General features: G+C 41.5%; 4 protein-coding genes across 4 annotated transcripts; 2 read left to right on the top strand and 2 right to left on the bottom strand.

Moving 5' to 3' along the window:
• Positions 1 to 20: 20 nt before the first annotated feature.
• bysl (bystin-like) lies at positions 21 to 5,117 on the bottom strand. The gene is made up of 7 exons (XM_026348330.1): positions 4,740 to 5,117; positions 4,106 to 4,262; positions 3,856 to 3,994; positions 2,854 to 2,987; positions 2,588 to 2,748; positions 902 to 1,004; positions 21 to 721 (listed from the first exon to the last, which is right to left on the bottom strand). The coding sequence occupies exons 1-7, from the start codon at positions 4,999 to 5,001 to the stop codon at positions 367 to 369; spliced, it is 1,311 nt and encodes a 436-aa protein (XP_026204115.1). The 5' UTR covers positions 5,002 to 5,117; the 3' UTR covers positions 21 to 366.
• Positions 5,118 to 5,336: 219 nt separating this feature from the next.
• On the top strand, positions 5,337 to 7,685 carry med20 (mediator complex subunit 20). The gene is made up of 4 exons (XM_026348352.1): positions 5,337 to 5,377; positions 5,608 to 5,753; positions 6,935 to 7,188; positions 7,275 to 7,685. The coding sequence occupies exons 1-4, from the start codon at positions 5,364 to 5,366 to the stop codon at positions 7,494 to 7,496; spliced, it is 636 nt and encodes a 211-aa protein (XP_026204137.1). The 5' UTR covers positions 5,337 to 5,363; the 3' UTR covers positions 7,497 to 7,685.
• A 1,020-nt stretch (positions 7,686 to 8,705) lies between these two features.
• On the top strand, positions 8,706 to 16,545 carry usp49 (ubiquitin specific peptidase 49). The gene is made up of 7 exons (XM_026348320.1): positions 8,706 to 9,105; positions 10,587 to 10,695; positions 10,878 to 12,349; positions 12,720 to 12,927; positions 14,333 to 14,441; positions 14,647 to 14,852; positions 14,947 to 16,545. Exons 3-7 carry the CDS (start codon positions 10,943 to 10,945, stop codon positions 15,048 to 15,050), a joined length of 2,034 nt encoding a protein of 677 aa, XP_026204105.1. The 5' UTR covers positions 8,706 to 9,105; positions 10,587 to 10,695; positions 10,878 to 10,942; the 3' UTR covers positions 15,051 to 16,545.
• Positions 16,546 to 18,369: 1,824 nt separating this feature from the next.
• Positions 18,370 to 23,209, bottom strand: tmcc2 (transmembrane and coiled-coil domain family 2). Its single transcript, XM_026348329.1, has 5 exons — positions 23,169 to 23,209; positions 21,476 to 21,871; positions 20,539 to 21,152; positions 20,214 to 20,349; positions 18,370 to 19,604 (listed from the first exon to the last, which is right to left on the bottom strand). Exons 1-5 carry the CDS (start codon positions 23,169 to 23,171, stop codon positions 19,305 to 19,307), a joined length of 1,449 nt encoding a protein of 482 aa, XP_026204114.1. The 5' UTR covers positions 23,172 to 23,209; the 3' UTR covers positions 18,370 to 19,304.
• Positions 23,210 to 23,318: the final 109 nt, after the last annotated feature.

Genomic DNA, 23,318 nt, shown 5'->3' with positions numbered 1-23,318 from the left:
GTGTAACAGACAGAAGCAAATGATTACGGACCAGCGTTTGAGGATTCAGTGTCTTTTAATCCAAACTGTTGCTCTTAATCAAATGGACACAAATACCGGCCTTTGTATTCTCAAGCGATCGCTGCATTGTAACTGCAGGAAAAAGATTCATGGTGAGAAATTACAAATACATCATTACTGATGTGCATTTTCAAATGTGCAAATTCATCCAAGCAGAGGACAGAATGATAGTATTTACTGTAATGAGTCACTTAGTTATGAGACTGTCCCTTCAAAGCACAGGAAGAATAATGGGGAAAAAAAAAAAGACAAAATAGTCTTCATGAGATTATGAGTCGTATGAGACGATGAGGAGGAAACAAATCCTCAGTCCATTTCCACTGTAACAGGGAGCCCAACTTCGATATCTCTTGACTGCGAGTTTTGCAGTTCTCTGCGAATCTCTGCAGATATCTGAGGGTGTGTTTGTATCTTGAGCAGCTCCAGCAGGGCCTCCTTCTGTTCTGAGGCCAGGTCAGCCTTGTAGCGCTGAGCCAGGGTGAGTAAACTCTGATGCCACAGCACAGGAAGCACACGTTTTTCACTGCGGAAGGACAGGAAGTGGGCCACCAAGGCATCTAGGACACGGAAAGGGAGGGCGTACTTCTTGTCAAGTAAGAGGCGCAGGAAAATGCTGTTGGCGCCGTTATACTCCATCTCTGCCAATTTAAGCATTGCAGCACTGAAAGACAATCAAGATTGTGCACATTATACAAACTTCCACATTATGCAACTTTGACCTTGCTTTAACTTGCCAACACCCCACATTATAAATCTTTCAGGGACAATGGAAGAATCCGACATCCATCTCCAATATGCTGACAGCTGTCTGCTGATGTGTGTCAGTGAGAGGAAACCCTACCTGGAGTGGAGCACAGGGATCGAGCACTTTGTGAGTATGCTCCCGATGATAATTGCTTCTCTTAGAGTACATGTTCCAGATTCACACAGAGGAATCAGTATACCTGTTTGACAGAAGAGGACCAAGATATTAGAGAGTACTCCAGCAATATAGTACTGCTTTTACAAGCTAGAGGAGAATGTATTATTATTATTATTATTATTATTATTAACTATGTCTCAGATTCAAAAGTACACACTCTGATACTTGCAGGGAAACAAACTCTACTTTTGATTTTAGTAACTAAAGGACACATCTTGCACACAAAAAATGTAGACCATATACAAGATACTGCACTAAGCTACTACAATGTAATTCCAGACAATTATAATGAATATTATACTTAACAATTACCTTAGTAATAATTTGGTGCTCTGTTGATTTTGTTTTGATGTTTTTCCTCACACATACACACATATACGTGTGTGTATAATATATATATATATATAAAATGCTTCTAATTTAATGTAACATATCCCAGATTCTTCACATAATATAATTATGTATTACACACATTAATATAATTAATGTTAGTTAATATAAATAAAATATTAACTACTGGAATTCTTTCTTTCTATATTACCCTTATAATAGAGTAACATAGAATAAATGGCAAATTCATATTCCTAATGGCCCATTCTCTCTTATTCATACCAGTATATGTTGTATTTTTGAGCAGCACTGCCACTAAGTGGTGATGTCTCACACTGGTGGTTTTCAAAATATGTGTCACTGGATGTTATGGGAAAATCAATCTGGGGCAATTTATGAACACACAGAACTGAGGTGATTAAAGTAAAACATGTCCTCAAGAATCACTGGTTAAAAAATAAATTCTGGTTCTCTGGAGGATGATTTGACCCATTTACATTTGGTGTATGTTAATAACTGTGCTTACACAACCAATAGCGTTATTTGCCCTGTGGACAATGGTTAATCCTTCATCACTGTCCTTAGAATAAAAGCCCCAAGTTAAGGACTGAAAATAGTCCCAGAAAGCCTGTGTTCTTCGTCTACACTCAAACCATTGTTCATTCACTCTTCCCAGGTTTTATTACCTAGGGTCAGATGTGACTGGAGCAAAGCCCAACGCTGTGACTCATAGCAGGATTTTTATTTATTTATATCACTAACGGTGACGGTAACAGGGAAATACAATCAGGCTTTTATGGACTATTCAGCATGTCTACTATTATTCCATAGACGTTTACTTTGATTTAAAGCTGCATTGGGAAATATTTTCCAACCAAATGAATAAAATGAAATGTGGGAGAGCTGCTTGTATTGAAATCGTAACGGAGAATCATTAACCCAACTTTTAGCTTCTTTCAGACTATTGTTTATGACTTTATGTGCACAAACTCATTTTTTTCTCTGGCTGCAAGATTCTAAAAAATGGGGTACAGAACAAAGACTGTGAGGGCTGCAATATTGTAGTAGGTAAGACTTTAAAAAGAGAAACATGCTAAGAACATGCTACAACCTCAGTCATGTTGCTGTTAACATGTCACCTATAATATCAGATATGCTTGCAGGAACAGTTTTTATGCTAAACTAGGCTAAACATGTCCTGAACATAATATCAATCTTCCCATCTAAGCCTAGAAAAGATAGATGAACACTGTTTTAGAACATTTTCAGTCTGACCTTTAAACCACGCTCCTGGTTTGAACAAGGCCTTCTTCAAGGCACTGTATAGATGAAAGTTGAGTCGCTTGTACTCTGCAATATCATCCCTTACTCTTGGCAACAGCACCAAGTTGTAAAACCTCTGTGCCATTCGTTCTTTCAGATTGGAGGAAAATATTCTAAAACAAAAGCAAGTTAAAGATTTATTGTGCCTGTTAACATATCTACAGTAAATTGTGATAACTGTCAGCATCAGATAATACTCTAACCAAAGAGAGACTCACCTTGTTGCTTGGTACATGGCAGCTGCAGTCCATGTCTCGGGCTCAGTCAAATACAGAACCTGCTCCCAGTTTGAAAGTGCTGGGATTATTTTAAAAGCCTTTGGTAATTTACCACTGCGATATTTTGACAGAACCTGAAGCAAAAGAACAGACACAATAACTACTATTTAAATGCTCTACATTTACATTCTGGCACTAATAAATGGAGACTTGTTTAATAGCTGCTTAGGTAGTATTAACTTGTTTCTGCAGGATGCTTCCACATGAAAATGAAAGGTTACTGGTGCACTAAGAGTATTGAAATACTTCATCGTCACCAGGCAGGTTGGTAAAAAGACACGTGAGCAAGTAACACATGCAACTACATTAAAAAGAATGAATATAAGAAAAGTGTCTTATTAAGAGTCTCCAGAACAAACCACAGACTCAACACAAACCACAAATCAAGCTGACTGGCAAAGACGGCCATTTTCTGTGTTGCCTCATGTCGCCTCCATCTGGGACAAAAGGTGCCACATGCAAAGATGACGTCTAGTATATAAATTCTGGACCTGCATTAGAAGAAGTTGCTGTCCATACCAGCAAGAGGTTGCACATGGCAACAGTGTTTGCTTTCATCACTTCTGTTTCTCTTCTCATGAACTGATTCTCTAAGCTGAACAATCAGTCGGACGTGGTCCGCCCCGAATTCAATATCCTAAATTGGCTTAGAAGCCACCAACAGGGTTCTTGCTAGTGCCAACGGTGCAGGACCCAGCAAGAACTAGCACTAGCACTGTGGTGCAGAAAATTGTCCTACACATAGCTACAAAATCTTTTACATGTTTTCAGCTGAGATGAGATCTTGTGATGGTCATAGCACATTATTCAAATGATCGTAGTTTTTTTTTTCTTTTCTAAATACATGTTTGTCCTTTAATTCGTCACTCAGCTCTATGTGTGTTTTTGTGTTGTGTGTTCACTTATTAGCAAGTGCATGTAAGGATCTACATTTGAACTCACCTTACCGACACCTCTGTACACCTCTGTTATCCTTGGGTCCAGTTGTGGCATTGGAAGACCTGAAACCTCTGACATCACTGTTCCTACCTCAGTCTGCTTCTCTGTGATCTTCTCCATGATAATATCAGCTAGTGTCCGTCTACATGAACCACCAAAATAAAACAAAGCTAAGCAATTAGAAACCGGGCTCATAGTGTGTTTATGACCAAACCTAGTTTCACAATACAGACAGGACTGTGTTGTGTCTTGCCTCATTGGAGGGTTCTTATTCATGAACATCTGGATGGCCTTCTCATCTTCAGGGTCAACAACGACCTCTGTGTCACACTCGACATCGCCGCCTCGAGCACCCACATCTTCCAGTGCTGGCCACTCCTCATCTGAGTCTTCGTCCTTAGAGCCGGAGCCTAAAACATGATCAAATATACAGTCACACTTGCACCGTCCTGTTCATAGTCATGTTGAAATGTTTCTTATTAATAACTCTGTCGGAACCTGAAATGCCTTCATCAGTTCAATGTGAATGATGATCTGGATTACTATATAATAATCTCACATAGTCAAAGCTTCTTTTCAGTCCTGATAATAGAACCTGGGGTCAAACATAATAAACTTGTGAATTTCTAACACCCTGGATCTGTAATATAAACTTAAGAGAAATGAGGCCACATCCTGAGACTGTACAAACACAAATGTGTGTGGGGGCTGTGACCACATGTATGTCATTTTTGTCTATGATAAGTATAAGACAATTTAAAAATACAAACTACACACAACAGTAAGTATCCATGAACATATTCCTGTGTGTCTGGATGGTCAGCCCCAACACGGACTATTCAAATATCTAAATATCTATACTACGTGCAGTGTAGTCTGTTAATTACCGAGAACAGTGACTGGTGTTTTCGTCTTCTCTGGTGCAAGGCCATATTCAGTCTGCAGCTCCTCTTGTTGAATCCGGGCCTGTTGTAAGATCTTCCGTGACAGTCGCTCGTCTACGTACTTGTCTTCGTTTTCACCCCGATTGTCTCTGCTCTTCACCCGGCTTCGGGCTCGGATCGTGTCGGCCAGCAGGATCTGGTCAGCCAGCGCCACCGCTCCTCCGCTCTTCTGTCCTCCATCTTTGGATTTTTTGACTTTCGGCATCACTGTAGCTTGACAGAGGCTGTAGCTATTATATCGAAAAGTTAAAGTCTGAAATCAAAAAGCAACGTTACTGTAAACAGTCACTTGCTCAACACGTGTAGATGGCCATTTCAGGCAGGAAGTGACGTGTTTTATGTCACTTCGCGTCGATAATCTTTTAAGCTTTTAATTAGCACATGTCATTGTTTAAACGTTTTTTGTTAGTTTGACATTTAACGTTTTTATATTGGGGGCTATATCAACATTAAAATGTTAAAACTATTTGGTCATTATTAATATTAAATACGAGTATTTGACCTTACCGGAAGTCGTTTACTTCACCCGGAAGAATTTAACTATCGGTAACTGGAGGTAAAACATCAATGGGGGTCACTTGGTGAGATAATTATGTTATGATTGTTAGATATATTTAACTTTTTACTAATTTTAGAAGATAATTTCCCGAATTTAATTTATAGTCTGGTGTTTATTTAGTCACCTCGGTCATGGTTACACGTTTTCCTCGCGTTGCATCAGTGTTGAATTCTTACGATGCCCATTTAAACTTTTAATAGCAGATTACGCTGTTGTTTCCTGACATGATGCGATGCTTTGTTTGGCCTGCAGTGTTTGCCAGGTGCCTGTGGCGGAGGGGAAGAGTGTACAGCAGACAGTGGACATCCTGCACAAAAAGCTGGAGCAGCTGGGAGCTGTGAAGCAGGGCAGCTTCTGTGTGGACTGTGAGACATACCATGCCACAGGAAATGTCAGCGGTAATATCTGCTTATTTACTCTCGATGGTAGCGTCGGATTATGTAAATACAATATCTAAAAAAAACAGAACGGAAAAGAGTGCAGCAGCATTACTCTTACTATGATGTATCAGTGATTAAGTGTTGGGGGAAAAATCTGTTATTTAAATTAGGTAATGATTTAAAGGTTCTCCGAGTCGTGCATTGAGAGATGTAAAATTCTCAGCTTTGAATAATAAGCTTTGCCCGAATGTTTTTTCAGTAAATTAAGTCTAATTTACCTGTTTAAAATTCCTAAAAGCATGTCCTTTTCTCTTCTAGTTGACAAATATTGGATCTTTGAATATGTGAAAAAGGTTAATTTTCATAATTTGATTCCTTACTTACTGCTTCATTTTGACACCCATTCTCATGGTATGAGTTATGTTGTCTCATTATGTACCTGCATGTCACATGTTTAAAATGCTTATTAGATTGAGACTACCATCCAAAATATTTGTGATGCTCAGACATGCACACATTCAAGTTTTAAGGTGATCTTAATATAACCTTCCTTGTATTAACAAACTATTCCCAAGAGTTAGCATGGTCACTCAGCTCTTCAGCAGCCCCTTTCACAGCAAGCTGTGATGCAGTCATGGGCAGCATAAAATGTTACTCACCAACATCTGTCCACTGACTCTGTGGATCACACCAGACCAGAAAACAGAGGACAACACAGTGAAGTAAAATACAAGCAAAACATATTTTTGAGTGAAGGAGAACTTGTGACTATGACTTTTATCAAAATGTTAACACAACTGATAATATTTTTTCAGCTTCTTATATGTGAACATTTGCTGCTTTACCCAGTTTATTTATTACTGCAGTATCTGAATATCTTCAGGTTTTGGACAATGTATAAAAAACAAAAAAACAAACAAGCAAATTGAAGAATTCACTTGATGCTTGAAATTAAGTTTGTAATGGACATATTTCACAAAAAATTTAACTGATTAAGCGAACTAACAATTGATCTCTGCAGTCCTAATTCAACATGGATCTTCTTCACATAGAGGAATTAGTGTTGCAACCAGTGTTTCACAGTTGTTGCTGGTCTAGCTACATGTGTTATATTCTCCATATGCTGCTAGCACATTCCAACTTAAATGCAGTACTGGAGTCTGACACTTTTAACAGTCAGCCTTGCCTGTCTGTTACAGGTCAGCCCTCCAAGCTCTTATATGTGATGCACAACTCTGAAACTCCTTTGAGCTGTCTGGCTCTGTTCGAAGGCGGACCATCCTTGATAGCCGATGCAAACTTCGACGTCCTCATGGTGAAGTTAAAAAGCCACTTCCAGAATGCCAAGGGTCACAAGGTGGAGTGTCGCGGTTCAAGATATCGCTACTATGACTTCTTGATAAAAGTGGGTACTGTGACAATGAGCTCCAGCGCCAGAGGGATATCAGTAGAGGTATGCACACATACTTTGAAATTATAGGAGAGAGTGAAGACACTGCATTTTTCATTCTGTCATTACATGTTGGTGTGTCTCATCAGGTGGAGTACTGTCCCTGTGTGGTGCCAGGGGACTGCTGGAATCTTACAAAGGAGTTCATGCAGTCTTTTCTTGGCTCAAGCGTCCCTGATCTGCCATCTGTGTTTGCTGCCAAGCCCGAAGGACTCTTTGCACCATCAGACTGCATTGACACTATGACTCAATACTTGGAGTTGTTCAACAAACTTCGCAAACTGCAAATTCCAGGAAGTAATGTGCGTTGAATTGTCAATGGGGATGATTTGTTTTGTTTGTTTGTTTTGATGTTGCTTTAATTCTGGTCCTATGGATCAGCACGGTATCTAGGCATTTCGGAAAACCTGGAGCTTCTATATCTATTACTGGAACATTGCAGTACACTCTCCTATTTGATAAAATAATCCTACATTAAAGAGATGTAGTGGACAACAGTAGCTAGAATCTCTGTGTTTCTCTGTGATTGCATCTACATGAATAATCTAATCATGCAGAACACATACTTCAAATGTCCTCTTGGTGGGGTTATAACCTTTAGCTGAGGCAAAATTATACATAATAAATTTGTCTGTTAGTTGGTGCCCTAAAGACATCTATTTAGTTAGATAATGTTTTTAACAGGAAAAGGGAGTGAAATGTGTCAAACATATACAAGAGAACTTTATGGTGCATGTATACAAGCTCAAGGGAACCATGTATTCAACCCATGTGTATATAAAAGTACACAGTAGGCATGAAATGTTGTCTTTGTTGGGATCAGTGTGCGACAATTAAGCAAATCAAATCAAGACAGTCACAGAAAGACAAATGCAAAAACAGTTTGGTGTAAAACATAGAATGCAAATCTTATTTACTACATTGTGAACATCAGAGGTGGTAGATGTACCCAAACATACATCATTAAAAGTGCTAAATACTAAAGAAAAAGTACTGCATTACAAGCAGAAGTAAGTATGGAAACAACATCAAATTCTTTAGTTCAAGGTGAAGTACAAAGAATATGCTATAAAATCTACTTATAGTAAAAAAAAAAAAAAGTATAAAAGTACCAGTATTCCACTACAAAAACAATGTGTTAATTTGTTAAAAATTAACTAGCAACTGAAAGTGTAAAGTAAATGTAGTGGAGTAAAAGTAGCATAAAGATTGTAAGTACAAATACAAATGTAGTAAGTTATTTAACGCCTCTGGTAAACATTGCCTCTTGCGGTGGGGTGGTTCTAGCACAGTGGGTACCTGCTTTTGGGTGGGGTCACTCAAACTCCATACTCCAAAACAGATTTGTTAGATTTATAGACTGTTATAAAAATGAAGCACTGTAACGCTAAACTGTAGAAAGGTTGAGAGAGACGGAAAACTTTCCGCATCCAATGCATGTGTTGTTTGATTTGAAACAGCAGCGGTGGTGTTCATTTAATCCCAGTATTTGGTGTAAACCGAGTCCCCAGGTCTGGATCTTTGAAATACGCACCTTGCATGTGACAGCTTCAGCAGCAGCGCCTCTTAATGCTGAGCTTAACAGCTACACATCCCCAAGCGCTTATGATCAGATTACCACCGAGCAGCTGACACATGGTGGGGCTTTCGGAGACACTGGGATCAGAGTTTCGGGGCCAGTTGTCCTCTTTGCCCGGGTTGCGTTGGGTTATTGTTCCATGTGGCCTCGGTGGGTGGACGGACGCACGGTCCGTCCTGCTGCCTGTTGTTCGGCCTCTCCGCCAATCAGAGCGCGGCTGCCGCTCAGCTCCGGTCCAATGAGAGCAGCGGGGTCTGGGCTCGGATCGAGAGTTGGGTTGTTCAATCTGCGAGGGGGACAACAAGCAGCTCCGAGTACCGGATGGATGGATGTTGGCGATGGTAACGTTAGCGAGCTTTTCCATTACCAGATGTTACAAATGTGCCGAGGAGCACAGATGAGGCCCGGCATTCATGCACACTTCATTAACCGGCTTCCTGTGGTGAATGACACCGGGAGTTTTTTAACGATTAACGGCGCAGTTCGCTAGCGAGGCTAAGGCGAGCATCGTTAGTTAACGTTAGCGACCGACAGCAGCCGTTAGGTTAACTTCGATTGTCTCAGCAGACGCGTTAGCCGTGTGGCTAACGTTAGCCACTACGGCAAGCTAATAACATTCACGTTAGCTACTTTGTGCCAGGGGAACCGTGTGTGTTTAACAAAGTACATTATTTCCCAAGACATGACAACATGCTAGGTACCGCCAGCCCTGTGCGGAGTTGCTGTAGCTAGCGGTTAACGTAGCGGCATTAGCTAACTTATTGCCTGCTGGGCTGCCTCACACCAACAAAGTTGCAGGATGTTCCTGGAGAGTGCTTCTCTAACTGGTCTTTGTTCTGACTGAACATGGTGATGGTGGAGTAGCTTAGCATGGCGATAACAAGCAGCCAGCGTGAGCCACACAACTGGCTTAGAAGCAGACAGAGCTGCGATATTAGAGCATTTGTGAAAATTCACGTCAGATGGGTTAATGCACAGTTAACATGCCGCGTCAATAGCACATCACAACACACCGCGATGTGGACATGCACCGAGAAACCAGTTGCACCGACTTGTAACTTAATGGTCGTTAATACCTTTGTTTTAAAAGTAGTGATTGCTTAACACGAAGGGGAAAACAAAAAGGTTTGTTTAGCATGGCGCTGGTAAGTTATTGTTGATGTAGACGGTTACATGGATGAAGTGCAGAAATGATATGGACAGCCAGTCATTCCCCTTCTTACTAACATTTCTGCAAGTGAATGTGACTGTTTCAGTTTTTACTGTGCACAATATCATAATTCATGACGTGATCACTCTATATCAGGGGGCATATTTTCAATGAACATTAGACTTTTCAATTGTAAGTTGATAATGTTAATGTGCTTATTAATATTTTTAAAATACACCACAATGTATTGTTTAATTTGAAATCGAAACAGTCACATTACAGTGCTCACTAATATTGCATTTGAAGCCCATGTAATAATATGGACGGCTCTCTGTAAACTCAATGAAAAGCTTCTACAGGAGAACAATATGCTTCAAGTTTCCAAGTCTTTTTGTGTGCAATACAGTGTTTTGTTGTGTGTATATCAGTGGGAATGTGGAAACAGAAATGTTGGAGGAGTTCAGGAGTGGATACCTTTTTGAAACCCATGTTTTATAAATTCTTAAATGCTAGTGTTTTGAGTGTAGTGAAATATGCAGTTTTGTGGTGACCAGTAGACTTTTCTAAATGTCTCACTTGCCCTGTTGTTTAATTACACAATGTGTTGGTGAAGAAGAAAGTGGTCCTGATGCCACTATACTTAATTAATTAGATTTAATCCCTGTTTCTCAGAATGTTCCTGTTGGTGCTGGTGGTGACAGTGGGCATGGATGTTGCGCTGAGCTCTCTGCACATACTGTGATGTATTGTCCCAAATCTTATCAAGGAAACTACATTTACAGTAAGTATACCTTTTAATTTCCTGTCACTTTGCATAAAGTGCAGTGTTTAAATGTTTTTTTATTTGAACAATTAAGACTGACAGTTGTTTACGCCATGAAAATCATAGCACATTTTAGAAATCTTTTCCCAATTCTCTGGTCAGATCTTACACCATTTCTTCCCCTGTAACTCTTATTTCAGAATGAGTTGCTGCTTGGCTACAGGACGTGTGTCCTATAACTGAGGCCACATGTGTATCTGGAGAGATGGATCGTTGTAAACACGTGGTACGCCTTCGTCTGGGCCAAGACCATTCCATCCTCAATCCACAAAAATGGCAATGTATGGACTGCAGTACCACCGATTCAGTGTGGGCCTGCCTCAAATGCTCCCACGTGGCATGTGGACGTTTCATGGAGGAGCACTCACTCAAACACTTTCAGGAGTCGCACCACCCACTGGCTATGGAGGTGCGTGAGCTTGATGTCTTTTGCTTTGCCTGTGGAGACTATGTACTCAATGATAACGCAGAGGGAGATCTCAAACTCCTCAGAGGGGCTCTATCGACTGTTCGGAGCCCAGGTAGACGGTCTCTACGCTCCTCGACCGGAGGGGAATGCACCCCGTGGGTTGGGGAAGGTGGGCCACAGCCCGCCATGCAGCTGGCCTTGCGTCACAGGAGGAAAGCACTCTTAGGGAAGATGTTTCAGATGTGGTTTAGCAAACATCAGGACCTGCAGAATCAACGCAAGGAGAAACTCGAGGAAGCTAGAAGACAAAAGAAAGAGGTTAAAAGGAGACTCATGGAAGAGCTCGTCAGTGTGCCTCCCAGAAAGAGTGCTAGGCTTCTTACTCAGGCGCCACGTTCAACCATCACACTCATTCCTCGCAAATTTCGCGACCCTCCAGAACGCCTACCTCCTCCTCCCAAGAAGCCTTCCCTTCTAACCCTGTCCCGTAAGGTTCCTCAGAATGGCAGACCTGCTAAACTGAGGAGGTACTACTCCACACATGCGGTAACCCGTAGGAGACTCGCTCCAGGTGTCACTGGTCTGCGTAACTTGGGGAACACATGCTACATGAACTCAATATTGCAAGTGCTGAGCCACCTGCAGAAATTCAGGGAGTGTTTTCTCACTTTGGACCTGTGTGAGACTGAGGAGCTGCTGGCCAAGACCAATCACTCCCAGGGGATGAAGGGGGTGACAGGAGGTGTAGTCAACAGTGACAACACAGCACTGTCGGGGTGCCCTCTAGGACGCATGGGGAAGGCAGGCTGTTGGAATTTGCCAGTGGGCAAAAAAGAAAGCGTTCCACCTTCCCCACAGGCTGCCGAGTTGGTCCAGGTCAAGGAGCCTCGCTCATCCCCCCGCCAGCAGATGTCTCTGTGCCATGAGTTGCATACACTTTTCAGGGTCATGTGGTCAGGCCGGTGGGCTTTGGTGTCTCCCTTTGCCATGCTGCACTCTGTGTGGAACCTCATCCCAGCTTTCCGTGGGTACGACCAGCAGGACGCCCAGGAGTTCCTTTGTGAGCTGCTGGACAAGGTGCAGCAGGAGCTGGACACCGAAGGGTCCAAACGCAGGATCGTTATCCCCATCACAAAGAGGAAACTATCCAAGCAAGTGCTAAAGGTTCTTAACACCATCTTTCATGGACAGCTACTTAGCCAGGTGAGCCTATCAACACATCAGACTACCTTGATTACCTTTGCCGACGTTATCACAAAATTGAATCTCAAACATGCATACACGTGTTGAAAAACATGCTCATAATTGCTGTGATAAAACTTGTTATTGTGAATAATATAAACTAGAACCTGGTTTGCCTTCCCAAACTTGTTTATACAGTGAAGAGTGAGGCCAAAAGGCTACAGATTTCATCTTAACTTTATGTCACTTATAATATTCTGCTACTAGAAGATTTTCTGTCAAGCAAGTAATGTTTTGAAGCTTTTTCTGTCTTCTGAGATTAGTTAAAAAATGAAGACTTCTCAGAGCCTTCACCTGTTTTCCTTTTATCTACTTGCTGTGTTTTTTTTAGGTGACGTGTCTGTCCTGTAAGCACAAGTCTAACACAGTTGAGCCATTCTGGGATTTGTCTTTGGAGTTTCCAGAGCGATATCACAGCATTGACAAAGGCTCAGGCTCTACAGCTTACCAGCACAGCTGCACCCTCACTGAGATGCTGTCCAAGTTTACAGAAATGGAGGCTCTTGAAGGCAGCATCTATGCCTGCAACCACTGCAACAGTCAGTCAATATTTAATATATTGAATACAAAGAATTGCCTGTCAGGATTTGTTTTTTGTCTAGGTTTTCCTAGACAAATCTGAATTAGAGACAGTTTATGTATAATTTCAGGACGACTATGTGCAGTTTTAAATACTTTAAAATACAGTTCCTGATATTATCATATTATATATATATTATATATATATATATATATATATTGTTATTTCTTATATTATTATATATTTAAATATGACTCTTCCTATTCAAGAATTGAATATTCAATGTGAACTCTACTGTAATTGGACTGTCTAAAGTCTGCCAAAAATAACCCTGCTATGAATTATAACACCTTCTCAAATGTTTTCCTGTGTGTCTGTTAAAACACTGCACAGGGACACAGAGGGGCTACTTTCTCATCTCACACTTAGAATGTCAGTATAGTTGACATCACAGCTCAGCTCCTGTCGTTAACCTGTATTGTGGTTAATTTCATGAGACAGTTTAGTGATTGTAAAAACAAAGTTTGTCAGCAGCGACAGAGATATTTCACTCACTCACTTATCTCCCATTGTGTTTCCATCTCTTCTCTAATAATGTTTGAAAACTAGTTGTGTAATACACAATGGAAAAAAAAACTTCTGAATAAACTGTCAACATTTAAATATAACTTTTAAATATAAATTTCATACATTCACCTACAAATTAAAAGCTTCAGTTGGAGACAAAATATGTCCTAGCAGAAGTAGGCCCAGCTCAGAAATATAGTAAAATGGAGAAAGACATTGTTCACCAACCCAGTGGAGACACACACTCACACTGACACACACACACACACACTCACACACTCACACAGGCTAAATTCAAACAGTTAAGGGTAACATCAGAAAAGTGTGAATGCAGGTTCTGATGGTTTCGAGGATGTGTACATATACCAATGTTCCTGTGTAGTTTGTTATGTGCTGTAAAACAGGTGTGATAGTTGGTTTGATGCTAATATAAATGTGAATCTTATTTACATAAGAATGACACTGAGGTCTGATCTGAATCAAGACTCATTTGAAAACTATTAAGTGTGCAGGGCTAATTTAGAAGCACTGGATTCAGTTCTAGTTATTATGATATTATGATTTGTCAGAGTTTTTAAGACGCTTTGTTAATTTTTGTTAAAAGAAAAGATTTCTGTTTAGAGTATTACCAAACTGGCTGAGACTGAGAGTCTGTGTCATTAGTAGTAGGCCTTTATTCTTCTCCTGTTTATCTCTTCAGCCAGTGTCTGGGTGTCTGGAGGCAGAGACATGAAGATTTATGAAAACTTTGTTTGCGATGTGATATATTACTACAACAGAGCCTCATTCAAACAGTGTACATTTGGTACATTTGAATGATTTTGTGGATAAACGTACCATCTTACTTTTTGTGACAGAAAGAAGACGGAAATCATCCCACAAACCTTTAGTTCTGTCAGAGGCGCGTAAGCAGCTTCTGATCTACCGCTTACCTCAGGTTCTACGGTTGCACCTCAAACGCTTCAGGCAAGTTTCTCTGCAGGACAATTTTTCTTATCATGTTTACTTCTAATAAAATGACATCAGTCTTTAAATTACTTCGATACACCCAGTGGTCTTTATTCTTGTTTTTTCCAACTTGTTTTTTCTACTGCTTTAGTACAGTAGAATTTATTTTTATCTTCAGGATTATGAATCCTTGTGACACTAACTAGTTCCTGTTGCATGGCAGATGGTCAGGGCGGAACCACAGGGAGAAAATCAGCGTCCACGTGGCCTTTGACCAGGTTCTGAACATCAAACCATACTGCTGTACAGGCTCAGGTCACTCTGTCCACAGAGGCGGCTACACCTACGATCTGTCTGCTGTAGTTATGCATCATGGTAAAGGCTTTGGCTCAGGGCACTACACCGCATACTGCTACAATACAGAAGGAGGTAAGAAAGAAGCTGCATTTGTTTCACATCAGTGTGTAATGTCCCCTCGTCCTGCTGTGTGGTTAACGTTCATTTTGTCTTTTATTATTTTCAGGTTTCTGGGTACACTGTAATGACTCTGAGATGAAGGTTTGCAGTGTGGAGGAAGTGTGCAACACTCAGGCCTATATTCTTTTCTATACCCAGAGGTCTGCCTAGGTACCTCTCGCTGTGATGTCGACCTGTACGTGACAACCTGGGGCTGCATCTATGAAAAGGTTCTCTGATATTTTCTCAGACATCAAACAATCAGTGAAAAATGATTTTGCTAAAAAAAAAAACATAATGAGGGCAGTAGGACATCCACTGTTACGAGTCAAGGTGAACATTTTTGTGTAAATCAAATGAGAAAGATGAAAATAATTGTATACATATTGTAATTTTGCAGTTAATTAGAACAAAGGAGAAACATTTTCATAAATAAAGCCACAGGTTTCTCACCCTGTGGGACCAGCATACTGGTTTATAGCCTGAAGACTGTGGGAGCAGGTCCGACTGTCCTGCTGAACACCAAGTTGTGTGTCCATGTTTTTGAAAACAATCAGGCTCGTGTCTGTTGTGAGTCTGGGAACAACCAGGTGCTCTCCTGAGACAGCATTTTACATTCAAAGGCAACACAGATTCTGGAGTTAGGAGCATTTTATCACAGTAACGTTAATATTGTGTTTCACATGTAATTCTACATTTGATCTCAATGCACTAAATATTATGAAAGGTAGATCATCATTTCAGCATCTTTGCATAGATCGACTTCTAGTGATAGAACTGACTGAAGTCTGGATTCTGTGTTGCCTCCTGTTCAGCTTTTTTAATTCTTGTGAAATGTCACTTATGGAAACTTTTAATGCTCATCCTTGTGTCATTTGTATTTCATCATGTCTTCTCCTCAATTGTACTGCTGTGACTGGATACTGTGTCTTAGGCTCGAGGCCTCGGTGTGCGCTCTCAGTGAACAGGAGTAGTTTTTTCTTTTTAGTTTCTTTTGTAGTCATTCTCACTTCCATGAGAAGAAGCAAAAAGTATGACTTTCAGACACTTGATTGATGATGAGTGATGGAAAGCTGCACTTTTGAGGAGGGGCTGTTACTGTTGGTTCAGTCTTTGTGGTTGGTCACGTTTTAGCTCCTGTACCTTCTTTAAATGGCAGCTCCCCCAGTGGTTTAATGGTTAGACTAGTCTGAGTCCAGTTTGAGACCCTGCACATGTGTTTTAACTGCAGGACTTGAAAAACAAGTGAACGGGCAGACTATGATACTGAAGAATGTGTTTTAGGGAGAATTGTGGTACCCTTTTTGAGTTGAACACCTGAAAGCAATATATTGTACATCTTGCATCTTGACAGGAATTAAGATAAAATCAGGAATTCTTCAGCTTGTTATACAATGTTTTTTTTCTACTCTGCTGTTTCTATCGAGGTCTTTAGAATTTGCTAGTTAATCAAGAAAAACTGTATTTGATACGAGTCAAATGCATATTACGTTTGTGAACTCTATGTAAAAGTTGGAACAATCTAATGACGATGAATGTCTTACTTTTTAGTGGTCAGGTGTGGCCATGCCACTGGCTCTGATCCCCTTGAGTTCTGTCTTGTACTGTAAGAATACCTGTTATAAATGTAATGGTCATATGGGTTTTGCCTGACAGTAATGATTAAAAGGACAAAACAAATTTGAAATGTCTTTTTTGTGTAGCTTCTCTAAAACATGAATGAAAATCTGGTCCATCTTGTCGGGGGGGGGGGCAGAGGATTAGACTAAACAAAAAACCATGCACATTCTTTAATCCATACTATACTATTTTATAAAACTGTATCATACTACTGCTACTAAGCTGTGGACATCTGCAGAAACCCCCTATTTTCCTCTCCTCTCTCTCTCTCTCTCTCCCTCTCCCCCTCCCTCTCTCTCTCTCTCCCTCTCTCTCTCTCTCTCTCTCTCCTCTCTCCCTCTCCCCCTCCCTCTCCTCTCTCTCTCTCTCTCTCTCTCTCTCTTCCCTCTCTCTCTCTCTCTCTCTCTCTCTCTCTCCCTCTCCCCTCCTGCTGTGCATCTGCAAGAGCACTCCTTGTGCTGATTAGCTGTAATAACCTGATGAGCATCAGGTCAATCTCAACACAGTGTAAAATTTACTTCACTGCTAAGGAGCTGAATTATTTCTGGCAGCAGTGCACTTCAGAAATATTTTATCCTACATTTCTCCTTGTCAAATGCCAGCAGGGGGTGCTCCAAGGGTAGCTGGAGTTAAACGGATCAATTGTCTGGTGCCAGGCCTGAATTGAACCAGGGTCCTTAGACCTGCTAATGCTTGCAAGTCTTCCCAGAAAACTAGGCGCAGCCCAGTGCATTGCTGCCCACCCACTAGTGTAGTGACATTAATGCTTCTTTTGTTGCTACTTGATTGTATTACATTACCTTCACTCTAAAATAATAAATAAATAATAAATAGTTTTTCACTCTGCAATTAAATTAGCTAGATACAAAGTAAGAAGTATAGTTCATAACTGTAAGTTAACTCATGTAAGTTAGGACAGCTATTAGCCATAAACATATACACTGTAGGAAGTTATATACATGTTCAGTGTACAGTGCCTAAAGGGAATCAGGGAAAAATGTATCAACCATCGTTTTACAAATTTACCATCATACACGAAACAGATACAGCAAAGTAGGACTGAAATAATCCCCAGGATTAGCAGATGGATCTGCAGCTGATCTACAACCTCAAGTTAATTCAGCTTCTCTAATGCTTTCTTAAAGACTGGGAACCTACAATAAATGTAATCTGACCCACACAAAGACGACTGGTGAGAACTGCTGCAAGTGTTCTGCTGCTCTACTTTTACCAGTAGCTTATAGTGACTGAAGTTAGCAAACATATTGTATAACATCTATTCACTGACTCCAGGACTTGCTGCTGTTTCAGTAGCTTAACATTGTGGCTAAATGCTGAGCAGTAGGTTATAATTTAGAAATACAGAGTTCATGTTGATGCAACATAGACCTACAAGTTATTTTATTAATTATCATTAATATCAAGTCAAAATGTTTCAGGACCACATTCATCTTGGCATCAACAATTTTAAATAAATTATTTATGTGACATTAATAGTCATTGTGATTAACGTTTATCCTCATTTGGCAGTGCTGCAGGTTTATATGTTTGCATTAATAACCATTAATAAATGCTTAATGAGTTGCTAATGAATAGATTGTGGCTCTTTATCCACTGCAGCCCTGTTTCAAAAGCCAGATGTTCCTATTAGTTAATGGGCTTTGCTCTTATCAATAGTTTATAAAACATAAAGCTTTAGTAAATATTTTAGTAACTATTAATAAGGCCATTTGTAAAACCTGATAAAAGCAATATCATTACTTCTAAATCTTAAATAATGTGAATTGTTTCTCTGTTTGCAAAAGTTTCAGTCTCAGTAAATGATGAAAAGGATTTATCCAAGATCAGCCTAATATATGAAATCATTTATTTCTTACATTGTTTAATAAAACAGCAATAAGTATTTTTTGCAAACTGGATATAAACTTTGATACAGTTTGACATGCCAGTTCATTTGACACTGGGTAATAGCAGTTTTACAATAGTGGTTGTGAGAGAGCATTAATGGATTGAACAGATTTTACATATCAGAATTATTTTTGCAGAATTTGAGCAGATATCAGCTTTTTTTTAAACATAGTTCCTTCAATGTCAAGAAAAGGACAAAAAGAAAGAAATGCATCAAAAAGCATCAACACCAGAAGAGGATGTGAAACAAACCAGGGATAACACTGATCTGAGATATAACATACTGTATCTGCATTTGTAATTCTGACAACAAAACAGTAGTTATTTTAGATTCATTTAGTCATTAATGAAAAGTTAACTCATGCCAGCTAGATGCATCTCAGTGCACATTTGAGGACATGCATGAACACATGACATTCATGAAAAAACCTTTTCCTCTCAGATATACTATAGCTTCAACATGAAGGTTACAGCGAACTTGATCAGCATTTTACACTCATTGCAAGTTGCTTTTGTCTTTGTAATTCATTTACCATGAATAATTAGAAAAGACGATCCAAAGATGTGTTGCAGGAAACGCAGTTTTTGGTGACAGCAATGCAATCAATGATTGGTCATCAACACCAACAGATCGAGGCGAGATGAGTGATGCCTTTTGTCTTTTTTCTCTGTAAACATCTCTAAACACACTCTGTAGGCCGGCCTCCGTCCAGTCCAAAGCATGCCAATACAAAGTGCCATGTGTTGTCCTCACACACTCCCAGTTTACACTCAACGGGAACACAAGCAGCGGGTCGCATTCGATTTCAGGGTCTGAATCCTTTGGTGCTGTTGACTGAGTTGAAACCAGCTTGTGACTCTCTGCTCTGTTCCCCTCTGGGGTCTCTCTCAGGGAGCTCAGCTGGGCAGCAGCCACAGCTCCACAAAGTCCCACTGCTTCCACAGGATGAACAGCAGCAAGGCCAGCAGGACGGTGGCGCCCACCCGGGCTCGGGTCTTCATCAGCGGGGTGATGAAGTTGGCCAGAGTGGAGACGAAGACCAGCAGCACGGCCATGAGCGCCAGGATGACGTTGATGAGTTTGCCGAGCAGAGCTCGAGCGTTGGCGTTCTCCACTCCCTCCAGCTGCACAACCTGCTGCTGTTGCTGCTGCAGCTCCAGCTTGGTGATGCGGGTCAGGCATGACTCCACGGCCTCCTGCATGCACAAAACCACACATAGTTTTACAATGCCATTATTTTCTAGGTTGAAAACCCATGTTTTCAAAACTTATTGTTGCAGTGGGAGAGGGGTTCCCACAAGAGTGATCAGCCAGAGTTTCTCGGGTTTGACCTGTGAGATTTTATCCCTTTTCTGTGCTCTTCTCACTGGTTTGATGTAAAATAAACATCACTAAATATCAGTGTGAAACATGTGAAACATGTGAGATGATTTTTCAATCCATCTGTCCACCTCAAACTCAGCAAAGTCAGCTGATTTCTTCCTGTGATCCACTAGAGATCATCTCACAAACTAACTAACAGTAATTAGTAATGACTTGCTCTTTGTACAGAAAACCTAACACAGTCTACACGACATCATTGTTTTTGCTGATCTTCTGTGGTTTCATTTCTCATCTTTCTGCAGGTGTAAGCATCACTTTCAGGACGGCTACAAACGTCTAACCATACCACTGTACCACCGGTGATGCAGGATGTGGTCAGAGGTGGAACAGGCACGAAGCTGTCAAACTGCAGTGATATGCCGCTTTTCAGTCTGCAGTTTAAAATTTGCTTTAATGTCCAAAGTTAAGTGGAAGATTTTTACCTGAATGTCTCGCGCTCTCTCGTATGACTGGTAGGCCACTTTTTCCTCCATGCTGGCAAGTTCCTGTTTAAGGTTGGTCATCTCGTTCTGGTGCAGCTCGGTTAAGTCATTCAGCTGCTCTTCAAGACGCTCGTACCTGAGAATGCAAGGCAAATCACAGAAAATAGTCCCCAAAAAATTGATTTACTGTTGTTTCAGTAAGAAAGCTATGGTCCTTCTAAAAAGAATAACTGAGACAACTTTAAAAAATGTGACTTTCTTTTAAAGATTTATGTCTAAACCATGAGGCCTTAACATCTTCTCGCTGAATTTTTGCAATCTCTACCTGTATCTCTCTTCTTGCAGGCACTGTGTCATGTAGGAGTAGTCGCTCTGCAGCTGGCCTTTCATGTCCTCGATGGCATCCTCCATGTGTGCCTGACTGGCCTTGATCTCCTGCAGGCCCTCAAGTAAAGAGTCCCAAGAGCTGTGCATGTGATGGTGATGATGGTGGTGCCCGTCCAGTCTGGGACTCCCCATAGTTGGCCCTAACATCCCTCCCCCTCCAGCCCCACCAGAATTACTGCCTGCTCCCGAGCCAGACGTAGCACTGGAGCACTCGTCGTCACTGCCGTACTTTGGGCTGGAGACCAGAGTGGCGCTTCCGCTCAGCGCGCGAGGCGTGGGGGCGTCTTCAGAGTGGCCCCCAACTCCGTCCTCAAGTGTGTCCTTTAGGTGAGCAATGTTATCTGCGCTGCCAAATTTGTTCCTGATAAGACTGGCAAACTCTCTCGGTTTGGACACCACAGCTGTGTGAGTGAGGGCAGATACACCCCCTTTGACCCCTTCGACTACTCCACCTCCAAAGCCACTTATCCCAGCACGAACATTGGCCCCCACATCTTTTAATCCCTGCTGCATGTCCCGCAGGACATCCTTAGGCTGCCGGGCCGGCCCATTCTGTAGAGAGGGAAGAGAAATGAGGAAGCAGAGAAGTGGAGGATCTCAAAGGTAGGAGAGAGGTGATTAGGATTAAGGGACAGAACTGGAAGATAGATGAGGAAAGCAGGTCCTGTAGAGAATTAGGTGAGACACAGGATGACGCATCGGTTTAAGTAAGTGTTAGGTTATGAGAATCACCACTCTATATTTGCACACAACCTCCCTCACAAATATAGAAACACTTGCATGAGTTAGTCATGAGATAATTATTCCAAACAGTCACACTACAGAAACAGCAATACAAAAACATCACATGTCCAGACACACACTTTCTCTCTTACTTGTTCTATCTCTTTTAGCTTCTTGTGATAGTGCTCCAGCTTCTTGTGCAAGTGTGCAATGGTCTGTGCCGACTTCTGGTTCTTCTTCTCAAACACCTGCTTGATCCTGGACGCCTGCTGTTTGTCTGCGTTGTGGGCCAACTTCAGGTACTCTGCGACATTGTCGTCTCGGGCCTCCTGCTCTACACGGATCTGCTCGGTGACCTTCAGTATCTTCTGCTGCAGGTGCTCCAGAGCGGCACGTGTCCGCTGCGGCTCACCTGCCCCTGAACCCTCAGCCCCCCCTGCCGTGACCCCAGATGCTGCCCCTGCTCCGTCGGTACTGATGTTGCTGTCAGAGCCTCCATGGCTGGTGGTGGGGGGTAGGCCTAGAGTTGCCACCTCGCTCTTGTCCAGCTGATAGGGGGAGAGAGCAATAGGAGGTAGTCAGGGGTGGAGTCAGGGAGTCACTACAACTACAAATTACAGTTAGTTATTAAAGAGAAACTGCTTCTATCATTAGAAATGTGCAGACTTTATGATACATAGTTGAACTAATATCTGCTCACACCAAAATAGAATCATATCAAATAAGCACTTCTTAAATGAGAGCAGTCAGTTACTTTCTGCCCTGTCTGTGAGTCACTGACAACACAGACAGGTCATCATGCATTAATTAGATGATGCATGATGTCACAGCCCCCGAAAGTTGACTTAGAACATCTTTCTTCTGAAAATGCATTATGAAACCATACAGAAGGCTGAATCGCTCAGCGGGAGACATTTAAAACAATGATAATGTCACAGTTACGGTGTAGCTAATATGAAATGATGTAAATCTGCATTTGTTCTGGGTCTTTCTGTCTCATTCTGGCATCACCTAAATGTCTGTTCTCCAAGTCCTAATAAACCATGAGCCCTGTCCTGACATCTCATTGATCCACCAGGGGATTCCTTGATCAGTGCTGTATTTATCTGTGAGGTTTGGCAGATGGTGGGGTTGTTAATGACTCTGCCTGACGTCCAAACACTGTAATCAGACCCTGCTAACATGAGCTCAGGCAGACACATGACACCAAACATTTCATGCTGCTGCTCTAATTCTCTAGACGGGATGGTGCAAGGATTTATTTGTATTCTATTTGCGTGACTGTGTAGAATGAGCACAGGCTCCTCGTGTTATTATAATTCAGCCAGACCAAAGCGAAACAGGCATTGTTTCTTGTTTTTAACATAGTAGGTTACAAACACATTGTTATGGAAAGGAAAACATATGACTGCAGCCCCCGGTGGTTAATCATTTCGTGATCTTATCAAAGAAAGTGAGGCGATTATGCAGTAGCTAAGCGATGGCTGAGGGGATGCAGCGTCCAGCGATGTGTGAAAACAGATAAAAACAACCGAGCAGTAGAGAGCGATGGCTGTGCTGACGCTCTAACCTAATGTTATCTCCTTAAAAGCACACAAGGTGATGTGCTGCGATGAATGAAGGCCACTGGAGGTTGGGAGAGAAGCAGGAATGTGATGAGGAGATGGAGATGGCAGATGTCTATAGCACAAAAAACAGGAGGATAGAGTATGCCTGTGCCTTCCTCCCTCAGCAGGAGACACAGTGTGACATGAGAGACGGCCGATGGATGTCAACAAGCGTGGATGCGAACACATGAGGATGAGACACAAGCAGCACAGCAATAAATTAAATTAGAAACGTTACCATACTGCTTTAATCCAATTTTTGCAGTGCCATTGCAAGTCTGTGTTCAAGGCCCATCCTCCTCCTCCTCCTCCTCCTCCCTCCTCCTCCCCTTGTGCTCACAGAGGAGGACCCCCCCCCCCACCCTCCTCCTCGTCAAATATCTTTACC

This window comes from Anabas testudineus, chromosome 5 (assembly GCF_900324465.2).
Source record: "Anabas testudineus chromosome 5, fAnaTes1.2, whole genome shotgun sequence".
NCBI classification, from domain to species: Eukaryota; Metazoa; Chordata; class Actinopteri; order Anabantiformes; family Anabantidae; genus Anabas; species Anabas testudineus.
This window is presented reverse-complemented; position numbering and strand designations above follow the sequence as displayed.